The sequence below is a fragment of the Peromyscus californicus genome, unplaced genomic scaffold (assembly GCF_007827085.1).
Source record: "Peromyscus californicus insignis strain IS unplaced genomic scaffold, ASM782708v3 Scaffold_6__1_contigs__length_162567912, whole genome shotgun sequence".
Taxonomy (NCBI): domain Eukaryota; kingdom Metazoa; phylum Chordata; class Mammalia; order Rodentia; family Cricetidae; genus Peromyscus; species Peromyscus californicus.
In genome coordinates this window covers 121,528,761-121,541,617 of record NW_026294584.1, presented here as the reverse complement: position 1 = coordinate 121,541,617, position 12,857 = coordinate 121,528,761, and the positions used below count along the sequence as shown (strand labels likewise).

The following is a 12,857-nucleotide window of genomic DNA, read 5'->3' as shown; positions in this document are numbered from 1 at the left end:
AATCATACATTCTGAAACGAATGCCATTTGAGAGTTGAAGAAATACCAAGGCAGCATGAACCATACCTTCCTCAGCAGAATACACCAATGTAGTGGGACTGAAAGGGCCTTCTCCTTTGTTATTGAAGACACCCACTTTAACCTCAAAGGGAGAGAATGGGCGCACGCTCTCGTTCCTGAATACATATCTGGAAGCATCAGCGGAAGCCAGCACTGTCAGCATCCAGATCGTTTTGCCATGTGGCCGAAAGGCCACCACATAACCAAAGCCTCTGCCATTCTGTAATTCCTCAGGGACTGTCTGGGGAGGAAGGGAGGTGGTACTCAGAAAGTACAGTAGTTTGATTCCAATGTTCACAGTACTCCCCTAACCGACTCAGATATTAAAGGTTACTCCCCAATCCTTTCCTCAATCAATTCAAGTGTTAAAAGGGTACTCCCTCACCACTCTATTTTGGGTTTTATTTTCAACCATCTTTTAAACACAGTGATAGCCTTTAACCTGCCTAAGATATTCATGTGGTACCAGAGTACACCAGCCTTGAAGAATGAAATGAATTTCTATAGTGGAGAGTTGGGCTCTGGTGAGGTGAACTCAACTCTGGAAACAGCTACAAATGATGACCAACTTACCGCACAGTGGATTTTCTAAAAAAAAAAAAAAAAAAAGCCCACCACACACCATCTGATAATATTTTCCTTCGGTGCCAAACAGAGAAAAGAGCTCATAAAAGAAGGGCATCTCTGCTCAGGCAAGATCCTGCCCCACCAGGAAAGACTCAGCTCAGTTGGGAGGGAGGGAAGGAGGCAGAGATTTCTTTCCTTTCCCTGCTGGGGCCCTGAGTGAATTAAAGGCTTTTTATTTCAGGGAACATTGTCTAAACTCTTTGGAACACATTTCAACCCTCTTTTGAAGCTCCTACCTCCTCTCTCAAAATCAATTTTTAATAAATTGGTGACTAACCTTCCTCCAGGTTGTTTAAAGAAATACCTCATAGCCCAGCAGCAAAGCCAACTGTTAGGAAATTGTTCTGGGACACTCAATCTATACTGGCAGATGTTTGAAATCAATTGGTCATGCAGCAATTCAGAAAGAAAAGAAAGACTGATTTTCTCTGAACCAGGCTTCCTTACTTTTTTAAACTTGTGTTATCTCCTCTTTGGTGATTGTTTTTCCCCATGAGCAGTCAAATTAAAACTGGCTTCAACAATGGGGGGCCAAGCACCTTCACTTCCTAATAGATATGAATAGATTTTTTGAAAACAGAGGGGGACCATTCCTGGCTTCTTGTTATATGGAGGAAAATAACAAAACCATTCAGACAGATGCATGTCCCTTTGGTCCTGTGATGGATTTACCTCCCAGGTTATAACCAGTTCAGACTTGCTGCCTCCTCCACCACTGACGTTAGCTGGGGTGACTTCGGGGACTGCAGGAGACAAAAAAGAAACAGAGTTATTTCAGGTACTAATGGCAAATGTGGGCCAGGAAGGTAGCCCAGATGGGGTGACTCACTGTTAGTAAATTCTTGGGCACATGTCACTTTGTCTTTTGGATATCAGAAATAACATCCACAAAAGGAACACTCTACTTACTAGTTTGAAGAAACAAAATGTCCCAAGGAAATTGCTATTAATTACTTGTTTCTGGTTCAACAGTTTATACATGTTACCAGGTACTACTGACCAATTAGCCCTATCACTAAAGACCTAAGAGTTCCACAGAGAAAGAAGGGACTGAAGAATCTGTCCTCAAGCTTGGTTAGACATTTATTAAGCATGTGGTGGTAACAAAGGAAAGACAGGACAAACTGTGCCCACGTGGAGCTTACAATCTAGTGGGAGATTGAGAACATATGCAGAATATCACAGAGAAACTTGGACAACACCAGTGATGTCGCAGACAGAATGGAGAAGAGCAGTTGTGTTCTGGAGCAGCAGGTTGCTCAGCGGAGTGCTGGGCTAATGACTTCTCAGAAGAAGGTGAGCTTTGAGCTGGGTGTTAAAGGAAGTGGTACACATAGGTTGACCCCTGGCTCACTGTGCTTAACCTCTCTGATCCCCAGTTTTCTCTGTAAAAGAGGGGAAATCAGACTCACTTCCTTCTCAGGACTGTAGAGTGGAAGTGAGTTATAGCTTTGGAGATGGAGAAAGAAAGCATAGACTTAGTTATGCTGTCACATAAATGAAGGACTCCAGGCAGACTCTTTAAATATCTAGCTGGGGACTGCAGCTGGAAACTCAGTATATGCCCTTAAAGTCAATGATACATACCTAGATGGATATTTTTTTCCATCAATTCTGAGAATAAGGTGAAATTGTTGGTCTGCTTAGGATCTTGTTAAGCCTTTATAAATCATTGTTATTTTTATGGCTGGGAACTCTAGAGAGACCACACAACAGGATCTCTCGGTTTATAAGAACATAATCTGACCCAGCTGGGTGTACATTGCTTTTTTTCCTGTGTTCATCCTGCAAGCTATATGCAGTATATTCTCATTTATCATTTGTGGCAATGGTTTATGTCTTGAGAAAATCCTAGCAAAGATTTCTGAGCAAATGTTCTCCGACCATTTGTGACTTTTTTTTTTCTAGCACATGAACCAAAGAAGAAAAAATTTAGTTTTGAAAGAATTAAGCAGAGGTACTATACTGCTTCTTGCTATACCAGTGGACTCAATAAAGAGGACTGAGAACTTGATTAAAGCTCACGCCCCACAAGGCTGAAGTTCTACTGGCCTGGTGCATGATCATCATGACCCCTTAAGGGAAAAGTGGGTAAATGTAGAGCTCACGGACACTAGTGAGCAGGGAGAAGTCAAGGTTCCTCCTTAAGGAACTCCCGTTTCGGCCAGAACAGACGCCGTAGAGCTTGCGTGGTACTCACGGGCCTCTTCTGTCCTCCGTTTCTCAGAGGGCCGGCTGGGTTCCCCGATGCCAATCACATTAGCTGCAACAGTGCGGAACTCGTACTCAACCCAGGGGTTCAAACCCACCACAGTCGCCGTGAACGTCTTCCCATCAACGAGCTCTGGAACTGAAAGACATCCAAAGGTGGGTGAGAGAGTTTAAGAGAATCCACTCAGCTCCATAAAGATGTAGAGATGATTCTCAGAACATCGATCATCACCATCACCACCACCACCACCACTTCAAGGGAGAGTACTGTAATTAGCTTTCTGGGATGGTGATGAGATATGAACAGTTTTTACATCTATTTCACAAACTCTAGTCTGTGCTTTATTTTTCAGCTTCTGTGCTAGGCTCTTTGTTGTTGTGACAAATACTTGGGAGTAACAGTTTAAGAGGGATCAGGATTTATTTTGGTCCATGGTTTTAGAGGTTTTTGTCAAAGGTTGGCTGGCTTCAATGCTTGGGGCTTGAAGCCAGGCAGAATACCTTGGCGGTGGGACCACAGTATGTCAGAGCTGGAAACCTCATGGTGTCTAAGAAACAGAGAAAGGAAAAGGCCAAGGTCAGCATGCTCTTCAAAGGAGTACCACCAGTGACACACCACCTCCAGCTAGACCCACCTCCTAAGGCTTTGGCCCTCCCCAAACTAGGACTAGTAGGTAGTGATATTTGCTCCACCTATGACCTTGGGCTAAAGGGCCCAAAGGAGAAGGAGGCAGTGCTGTTATAAGGGAGCAGAGAGAAACTTATAAGAGGTCACATACAAGGGCAGGAAGCACTGATTCCTTCAGCCCAATAGCCCGAGTTCATGGATAGAGCAAATACCATACACCAGTATCCTAGGACCAAGCTTTTATCATGCAACCCTTGGGGGATGATTTCAAGTTCAAACCACAACACTGTTGTTACTATCAGTACTAGCAATATTTTTTTTAATCATTTTTCACTCATTCTTATTAATGCTCCATTTCCTTTTTGTAAAATTTTATTGTTACTTCTCTTATGTTTTAATCCTTTTACCAGTCCCAACTCTTGTCAATATTTCATTTTTTTCACTGAGATGACATTTGAGGAAGAAATTAGACAAACAGGATGTTCTTGCAAGCAAGATACATACTCCTTTTGTTCTAAGGGATGGCTGTGTTGTCTTGATGTCTTGAAGCAGAAATAAGTGTTAGGCCCAACTTTATGTAAGTTATATAATTATGTTGTGAATCCAATATTTACAATATAATATTTGTCTTAATTCTTTGAGAATTTCCTACAATGTATTTTGATCACATCACACCTTCTCACCTCATTCCTTTAGTTTATCACACCTCAGAAGTGGTTTTCTGTCTGTAAACACTGACTGTCTGTGGATTCAAAGAGGTGTTTTAGGAAGAAAGATAAGAAAATGAATCATTGTCTTACACCTTGATAATCACCAGATCTCTGTAGAACTTCATTTCCTCTTCTGTTAAAGAGCAACAGTAACAAACTTTTAGCATGAATAAAATAATTTTATTTTACTGTTAGAATTGCTGTAAGAATCATAGATGGGCCTGGCATTATATAGTTAATATAGAAAATATGTGAAGTGAGAATAATACAGTGAAACAGCTTTGACCTTTGAAGACTTTGTGTCTTAAGTTCTCAGCAACTGGTGCCTGATTTGAGTGAATTCAAATGAAACATAGTGTGAGAATTACTTCATTATAATAATGGTGAATTGCTACTGATAGTAAAAATAGTGTTATGGTTTGAACTTGAAATCACCCCCCAAGGGTCACATGACAAAAGCTTGGTCCTAGGATACTGGTCCTAGTTTGGGAAGGGCCAAAGCCTTAGGAGGTGAGTCCAGCTGGAGGTGGTGTGTCACTGGTGGTACTCCTTTGAAGAGCATGCTGACCTTGGCCTTTTCCTTTCTCTGTTTCTTAGACACCATGAGGTTTCCAGCTCTGACATACTGTGGTCCCACCGCCAAGGTATTCTGCCTGGCTTCAAGCCCCAAGCATTGAAGCCAGCCAACCTTTGACCCAAACCTCTAAAACCATGGACCAAAATAAATCCTGATCCCTCTTAAACTGTTACTCCCAAGTATTTGTCACAACAACAAAGAGCCTAGCACAGAAGCTGGAAAAAAAAAAAAAGAAAGAAAGCACAGACTAGAGTTTGTGAAACAGATTAAAATACTTTCATGCCTTTTCATCTCCAAATTAATACATGTACAGTTAGAGGCAGCCAGACAAAAGACTCGGCATAGCACTTAGATATTATATTCTTGACAGCCATACATGAACCTTGCAAAGACTGTGATTGTAGGCTTGTGTTTTCCAATAGTGGTATGGAGGTGATTTTAGGCATAGTGGTTTGGAGGTGATTTTAGATAATACATAGATCAATAAATTTTATTTCTATAAATAGTTTCAAGCTTGTTCAGAAAATAAAAATACCCATAACAGCACAGCAATAATTCCATAGATACTAATGTTAGGTTCAGTAACACTAATGTAAGTTAGTGTGGAGGAAAACATCAAAGAAATTATAGTAGAGCTGGCTCATGTCTGGGAGACACAGACATAATGTATCATTTGTAGCTGTGTTGACCTAGTTGTTTCCTGGCTTCTTCCATATTTCATTCACACTTTATTCTAGCAGCCTCTGATAGACACGAGTGCTCAGCATGCAGTGTGGTACCTGTGCTGACGGCTTGCCAGCCCACGGAGAACGGAGTCCGAGCTTGGATGATGTACATGGTGATGGGGCTGTGGTTGTCAGGCCCAGGTCTCCAAGAAAGCTGAGCAGTGGTGTCTGTGATTTCATCTATGGTCACAGCTTCAGGGGGACCTGGAGGCCCTGGGAGAGAGCAAAGCATTCAGAATGGGACGGCATAATCAAATGTCCAAGTACACAATCTACTCACTTGAATGGGATACTGAACCATTCAACTCTTTATTTAACTCCCTACATACCCATTCCATCACTTCTTGCAGGGGGTCACAGAATATAGAGGAAAACCACAAACAGGTAAACAAAGCGTTATAATGGAATGTTGTGCTGTTAGGAGAGAATGCTGTGGCACCATCTACCATCCTAACTGCATCTAGCAGCTGCCTGTGCCTTCATGCAAAGGGACTATTGTGAAAATGGTCAGTTCTCAAGAGTCACAGGACCTTCCTCTTCTTCGGAGTAATTCCAAAACAGGGCTGGTCTAATGGTCCCTCTGGAGCAGTTTCTATGAGTCATACCTATGTTTTTCTACTTAACCCCCTGATGGTTAGAGTTTCTCTACTCCCATGTACTTAAACCATTGAAAAGGGAAGAAATCATATTTAGATGAAGGTCTGGAGATCATACAGAGAGGGATGGAAAGTAATTAGGAGATGAAACATCAACAGAGCAAAGACCCAGAACTTTCCTCGTTGCCAGTATTAGAAGATCTGGCCAAACAGTTAAATGCATTTTTAAAAATGTAGTTTAAACAAAAAGTGATCACATTGATATAACAGGTGATGGAGAGAGGACACAGTGACAGCCCCCATACTTGTCAGACAGACAAGGGGAGATTCCCTAGAGGGTTTTTCTGATCCCTAGTTTAGCAATCAAATATGTTCTCAAATGACTCCTGGGCTGTGCCACAGGGGCAAGAGGAGACCTCTCATGGAGTGGTGAAAAGTTCATGGAAATTCTCAAAGTACGATTTTTGCTCTGAAATCTCACTCCTTCACCTTTATACAACACCCTGCACTCTCTTTGCTTCTTTAAAAATCACTTTTATAGACTCACAGGTGAGGCTAAATTTATCTTCTTTCCCCCACTCCCGAATGAAATGTCTGCAAATGTGTATGCTGGAACTGATTAATTTTCCATGGTGACATTTCAGCACGGCAGTCTAATGTCACCTAGACAGAGCTAAGGTAACCTTTGGTCTTTTACTCCTAATAACCAGGTAAAGTCCAGAAGACAACGTATGCTCCTTTGTGTCTGACCAGCTTTCTCCTCCTGATATTTTCCCCTTTTTCTTTATTGATATTGTTCCACAGCCTTTATAGAAAAGTGTTCCCTTTCAACAGCTCAAAGAATCAAATCAACAGGAAGCATCTGAGCCCCTTTGTGGCCACCGTGTAGGAAGAAAACGCAGGGGTGGCATGGACCTGTCACTCTCTATCTTCCTGTCACCTATCCCCACCAGAGCATGGCTCTGCTCTTGGGGAGTGTTGACTTTGTTTTAGCAAAACTGGACCCTGCTTTCAAATCAACAACAAAAATGCCCACTGAGCAAACTGTAACATGTTTTCGTCACAGGGCAAGGACAGCTATTTAGATGCTGGTGTCTGCTTTTTGCTCAGGGAAGGGAGGCCTTGCTAGTGGCCATGGGATGGCTGCAGACTAAGTAAAACAGGCATCAGGGCATTCAAGGTTCCAGAGTCAACACACAAACCCCCACTTGTTCCACATGGGAAAACCTCTACAAGGCAGCGAAATTTCTGCCTCCCCATCGCAATGTGCATAAAAAAATGCAAGGCCAGAGCAAGAGGAGAGAAAATGAGAGATTGTGGCATTAAATGTCATATTAAAGTATTGGCCTTATTAACTGATTAGGCTAGAGTTTCTTTTAGACTGCGTTTGCAAATTCCTCTTGGTATCCAATGCTATTTTCTGTGAAATGAAGTATACAATATCATTTAAGAACTTCAAGTTCTACTGATTTAAATATTTATTAGTCTAATTTATTGGTTTTTAAACTGCTGATCTGAACATTATCCTAATTAAATAAAGGATAAATTACCAGCCACAGAATTCTTTTGTCCCTAAGGGGAGATCAGATCAGCTCTGGTGTGTTTTTAAAATGGAAATAAACACATTTCTGTAAGTTACTCTATGGGCAGATCTACCTAAGTTAAAGATATAATTTTTATTTATTTTTTTATATAGTCTCTATCTATAGCATGGCTCACGTTCTTTTTAGGCAATTAGCAGATAACTAAAGCAGTCATAATAGGAATTCAATTTTTCTTTAACCTTTCTTGACAATTAAGTTGCTAATTCCTATGAATTTTCCCCTCACATCTGCCTGGGGCATACAACAATACTTTCTATTGGTTCTCAAAATATCTTATTTCCTGTGCACACAGATTCACCCTGACTCCAGTTGTGATCCAAAGTTTGTATTTTAGGCTCAGGTGGCTGGGCAAAAATTCCCATTCCCAACATTTAGGAATTCTGATTAATGAGTTTGGGGGCATGAGATTATTTTGATGCTCCAGGTTGGCTATAATTTGTTTGCTTCTTTGTTTGGCAGAGTTGGGTGTGGAGTGCAAGGCTTCAATGTATGCTGGGCAAATGTTGTACCACGGAGTTACACCTTCATCCTGACTGCATGTTTACGACTTTAAAAAACTCCTGTTGGGTACACAGGTTCCCAAAGCTTTTCATTTTCATTTTTTCTTGCTTTTGATGGGCTAAAGATGGCTCAGTAGTTAAGAACACTGGCTGCTCTTCTTCAGGACTCTCATGTTCAATTCCCAGAATCCATATTGTGACCTACAACCAACTGTTACTCCAGACCCTGGGGATCTACGACCCTCTTCTGGTCTCTATGAGTACTGCACACACATGGCACACAGATATATGTAGATAAAACACCCATTCACATGAAATAAAATGACAACCCCCTTTTTCTTTTTGCTGTTGGTTGGGTGTGGTGGCACACACATCTGTAATCCTAGCACTTGAGCAGCCAAGGCAAGAAGATTGTGAGTTTGAAGTCAGACTGCACTATGCCACCTTCTCTCTTTAAAAATGAAAAATCTTAAAAACGCTACATTTCTTTTATAAATTGATTTGAAGCCTGGCATTTTCTTCAGCTGGTGGACTCATTCAGGGTAGCCATAGATGAAAGGTTTAACTTAGTTCCTGTTAGTTGCTGTAATGGTCTTTCCATGTGCTATGAATACATGTTGCTATCAGTGGGTAATAAAGAAGCTGTTTTGGCCTATGGCAACACAGGGTAAGATCTAGGTAGAGAGACAGGAGGAAGAAGGGTGGAGTCAGGACAGACGCCATTCAGCCATCCAAGGAACAAGATACCAGCAGACTGGTAATTCCATGGCCACATGGCAATATATAGATGAATAGAAATTGGTTAATTTAAGATGTAATAGCTAGCTAACAATATGCCTGAGACATAGACCAAACAGTTTGTAATTAATATTAAGCCTCTGAGTGATTATTTTATAAAAGTTGCTGCTGCCTGGGTGGGACTGAGAAACTTCATTCTACAGTTAGTACTAAGAGTCTGTATTCTGTATGGCGTGCCCTCCTATTTACTACATTTTAAGCAAGGGTTTCCTTATCAAGCCATATTTTAAAATCAGGGCAGCCTTGTCAGAACACAGTCTAGGAATGGAGTTGTGTGAGAGTTCTGAGTGCTTTTTGAGAAAACTCCAATAAAACAAGATGAGAGTCTTGTGACCTCAGTTTCTTCAAAACACAAAATTGTTCTTGGAATGTGTTTTCCTGCTCCTTCCAGGTTTGGCAGGAAGAAGGGAGTTTACTCATTATTCCGATTACTCATTATTGCTTGCTGCTGTTATTCAATTAAATGTTTACATGCCTCTGTGGAAAAACATGATTTTGCCATGTGCGGAGTGTCCTTGTGATTGTATACAGCTTGAATTTATGAAGCCTTTACTTAGGTGGCCTTTCTTAACACTAAGAGTATATATTGTCTGATGCTCTGAATAAAGTTGGCAATTGCATGAGACTAGTCTGCCTCATTTATCGGCTCCATTCTCCCAGATCCCCTGGCCTCCAGAGTGATAAACAAAACCCTAGTACTTTTGGGAAAAATGAATTTACTTAAGCCCTGTTATACCACTAGCCTAAAACATTAATGTGATTCAGTCAGATGAAACACAGAACAGTTAGTTGAATCACTTTTTTAACTAATGGTTTTTTGGTAATCTGAAGTTATTCTAGAACATTCTGTCAACCTAGTAGTCATAATTGGGATATTCACTAGGAGTCCTTTTCAGTAGGAGAACTGAATCAACTCAGAGCACTTTCTGGTTATCCATCTTTTATGAAAAAAATACGTGTTCGGAAAATTATAGACTGTTAACCACTGTGCATAATGGTTAGCTTATGCCTTTCTTTTTTTTTAAAAAAAACATAATTCAAAACCACTGAGGTTTTATGTTGCTGTGGCAGAGTACATACCATAGAAATATTGAAAGGGCAAAAAACAAGCAATACATAAACAAAAACAAAAGCCCAATACCTCTTACAATCAGGTCAGCAGCAACAGAGAGTTTGTCCACACTTGTTTGGACCATGCAGACATATTTCCCAGCATGCTTCAGTTGGATGTTTCGGATCATCAAATCACCAGCTGAATCCTGCTGATAAAGTAGAGGAAAGTGACTACAATTACTTTTTAATGAGCCCTAAATATCATTATCACATGAAGGACACTATGACTAATGGATTTATTTTACACCGGCTGATGAAAACCTTAGTGATGCAAGCCATGGCTATTAAAACTATGTGAGCCAGCCTGAGAGATAAGAACACCAATGTTTTCAGAGAGCTTATCTTCCACGGGAGCTCAGGTGTCTGGATCAGTTGGCTATCCCTGCTGGCATCACTCAAAGTTACACAACGTGGTTTTTGATTGAGCCTTATGGGTTCCCTTCAGCATGCTCTGAGCCTATTGCCTGTGCTTGCATTCTGAGACTTTGAAATTCTATATTTGGAAAGGGGAGGCAAATCTACGTTTAGAGGCATCTGCATTTTTCTGCAGAACCCTGTCTTGCAGCCAGCATTTTGATTGCTCTCAGGTTTGAATTAAAGGATTATGAAGGCCAGACTCTCTAAGGAAATCTTGAATCATCTAGTGTGGAATAGTGCTAATTTGTTTTCTAAATGCCAAATGCATGTTTGATTAGCAGATGAATGGGACTAATTACATCCTAGTATGGATGCCTATGTGCCCCAAAACCATTTCTACACTGTTCACCAGAAAATGACTTTTCATAAATACAAAGTGATCTCTCCACTAGACTGCTCCACCTTGAAGTTTAATTTTACTGCCTGGATATTGAGAAGCTTGGAGAATAAACAAGTCACCACTTTGTGGTGACTAGAAATGCTCCCTTCTTTCTGAATCCAAACTACAAAACAGGAAGTTGACACAGACTTTGAAGTTGCTATTCCTCCAAAGAGCACTGATAACGAATGACACATAATAGGTCTTTGCATACATCCCGAATTTTCCAAGTTCTTTAGTTATGTTAACACACTCAATTCCCACGTGTTCTATGAGGCAGGGACTCTTGCTAGCTTGTTGACAGATGAGAAAACTCTAACATAAAGAGGCTAGGCAACTTTCTATAAGCTATATATGTAGCAAAAGACAGTTCCAATTCCTGTTATTTTCTGTGTATGCATACATATGCATATATGTACACATGTGTATACATGTTTGTGTACATGCTGGTGCATGCATGTGGTGGGTGCATGTAGAGAAGAATACAGCCTCGGGTGTCATTCCTTAGGTGTTGTCTACATTGTCATTTGATACAAGGTCTCTTATTGGCCTAAAACTTGCCAAGTAGATAAGACTGGTTGGCAAATCAATCTAGGGACTCTGCCTATCTCTGTCTCCTTGGCATTGGGTTTCGAAGCATATTCCACCATGCCTTGGTTTTATATGAGTTCTGGGAGATTGAATTTAGGTTCTGTGATCAGCAGACTAGTATTTACCACTGAGCCACCTCCCAGCCCCCATCCTTGTTAGTGATAATAATTATATACTCCTCCCCAGGGAAGAACTTAATCCCTATTTGAAAGTAGCATGTTAGCCAGGTAGTGGTGGCATACACCTTTTATCCCAGGACTCGAGAGGCAGAGAGGCAGGCAGAGAGATATCTGTGAGTGTAAGGCATCCTGGGCTACATAGTGGATTCCAGGGCAGCTAAGGCTACATAGAGAAACCTTGTCTCAAACTACAACAACTCGCCCCCCCCCCGAAAAAAAACAAAAACAAAACAAAAGAAAAAGGAAGAGAGAAAGTACGAAGTTCTCAGTTTCTTCTTTTGTTTTAGTAAAATAGGTCACACTCATATTTACCGAGGGCAAAGAAAAAATCCTGAGGGCCAATTGTTGCTGGTAGGATTAGAAGAAGAAAGACAGGAGTATGTCTTGAAGGCAGAGCTGCAGTTTGGGGACCTAGTTGTTTGGGGCCCATCTCTGCTGTGTGGTTTCATCTAAGTCTCTTAATCTGTCTGCCTCTCCATTTATTGACCTTTCCAAGAGAGATGACTTCCCTACTGTGTCATGTTGTGAGGGTCAGATGAGCCTGGGTACTAGTTTGAAATCTCTTCACAGACTATGAAGCATAGAGTAAATTTAAACTCCTCTTACTGATGGCTGTGACCAATTTTCTTTGTGAAACAATCATGTCAAAGGCCTTAAATCTAATTCAAGAAGAGGTGAGATCTTTTTTTATCTGAAAGTTCTTTTATTTATAACACTTGTGTTCTCATCCAATACCACTGTACACTGATCACATCTTAGTATTAAAAAATGGGATGATAATCACTAACCTATTTCATAGGGTATCTGTGAGGATTGGAGAGCTAATATATAATAAGATGGTTGATAAATGATTAGGTACCTTGCAAGTAATAGGAACCAGCATTATGAACCTAAAATAGTTCACATGTTGGGCCTTTAAGTAGAGATGTAAATAAGAACTAAACCTCATGATGGAAATGTGTACAGAAGGGTGGTAAATCATATTGATTTTAAGGTGGATGACATATTTACTTTAAAATGGAAGCCATGTTGATTTTAAGGTAGAAGCTATATTGGCCTTAAGGAAATATTTACCCTGTCTCAGTGATTCATTTTATTCGCCAGGGGATGAGTGTCAAAGAAACTTATTTCAGCACATAGCA

General features: G+C 40.7%; 1 protein-coding gene across 7 annotated transcripts in view; it reads right to left on the bottom strand.

Annotated features, from left to right (window-relative positions):
- Window positions 1-12,857, bottom strand: part of LOC128099428 (contactin-4) — a 1,007,148-nt gene that overhangs the window by 16,256 nt on the left and 978,035 nt on the right. For 6 of the 7 annotated variants that reach the window (XM_052721339.1, XM_052721341.1, XM_052721340.1 and 3 more), the window contains 5 exons: window positions 10,178-10,298; window positions 5,593-5,751; window positions 2,888-3,037; window positions 1,360-1,430; window positions 67-301 (listed from right to left, as the gene is read on the bottom strand). In XM_052721339.1, the coding sequence (XP_052577299.1) occupies window positions 67-301; window positions 1,360-1,430; window positions 2,888-3,037; window positions 5,593-5,751; window positions 10,178-10,298 (736 nt within the window). The remainder of the gene's footprint in view (window positions 1-66; window positions 302-1,359; window positions 1,431-2,887; window positions 3,038-5,592; window positions 5,752-10,177; window positions 10,299-12,857) is intronic. The other variant, XM_052721344.1, reaches the window with a different exon arrangement.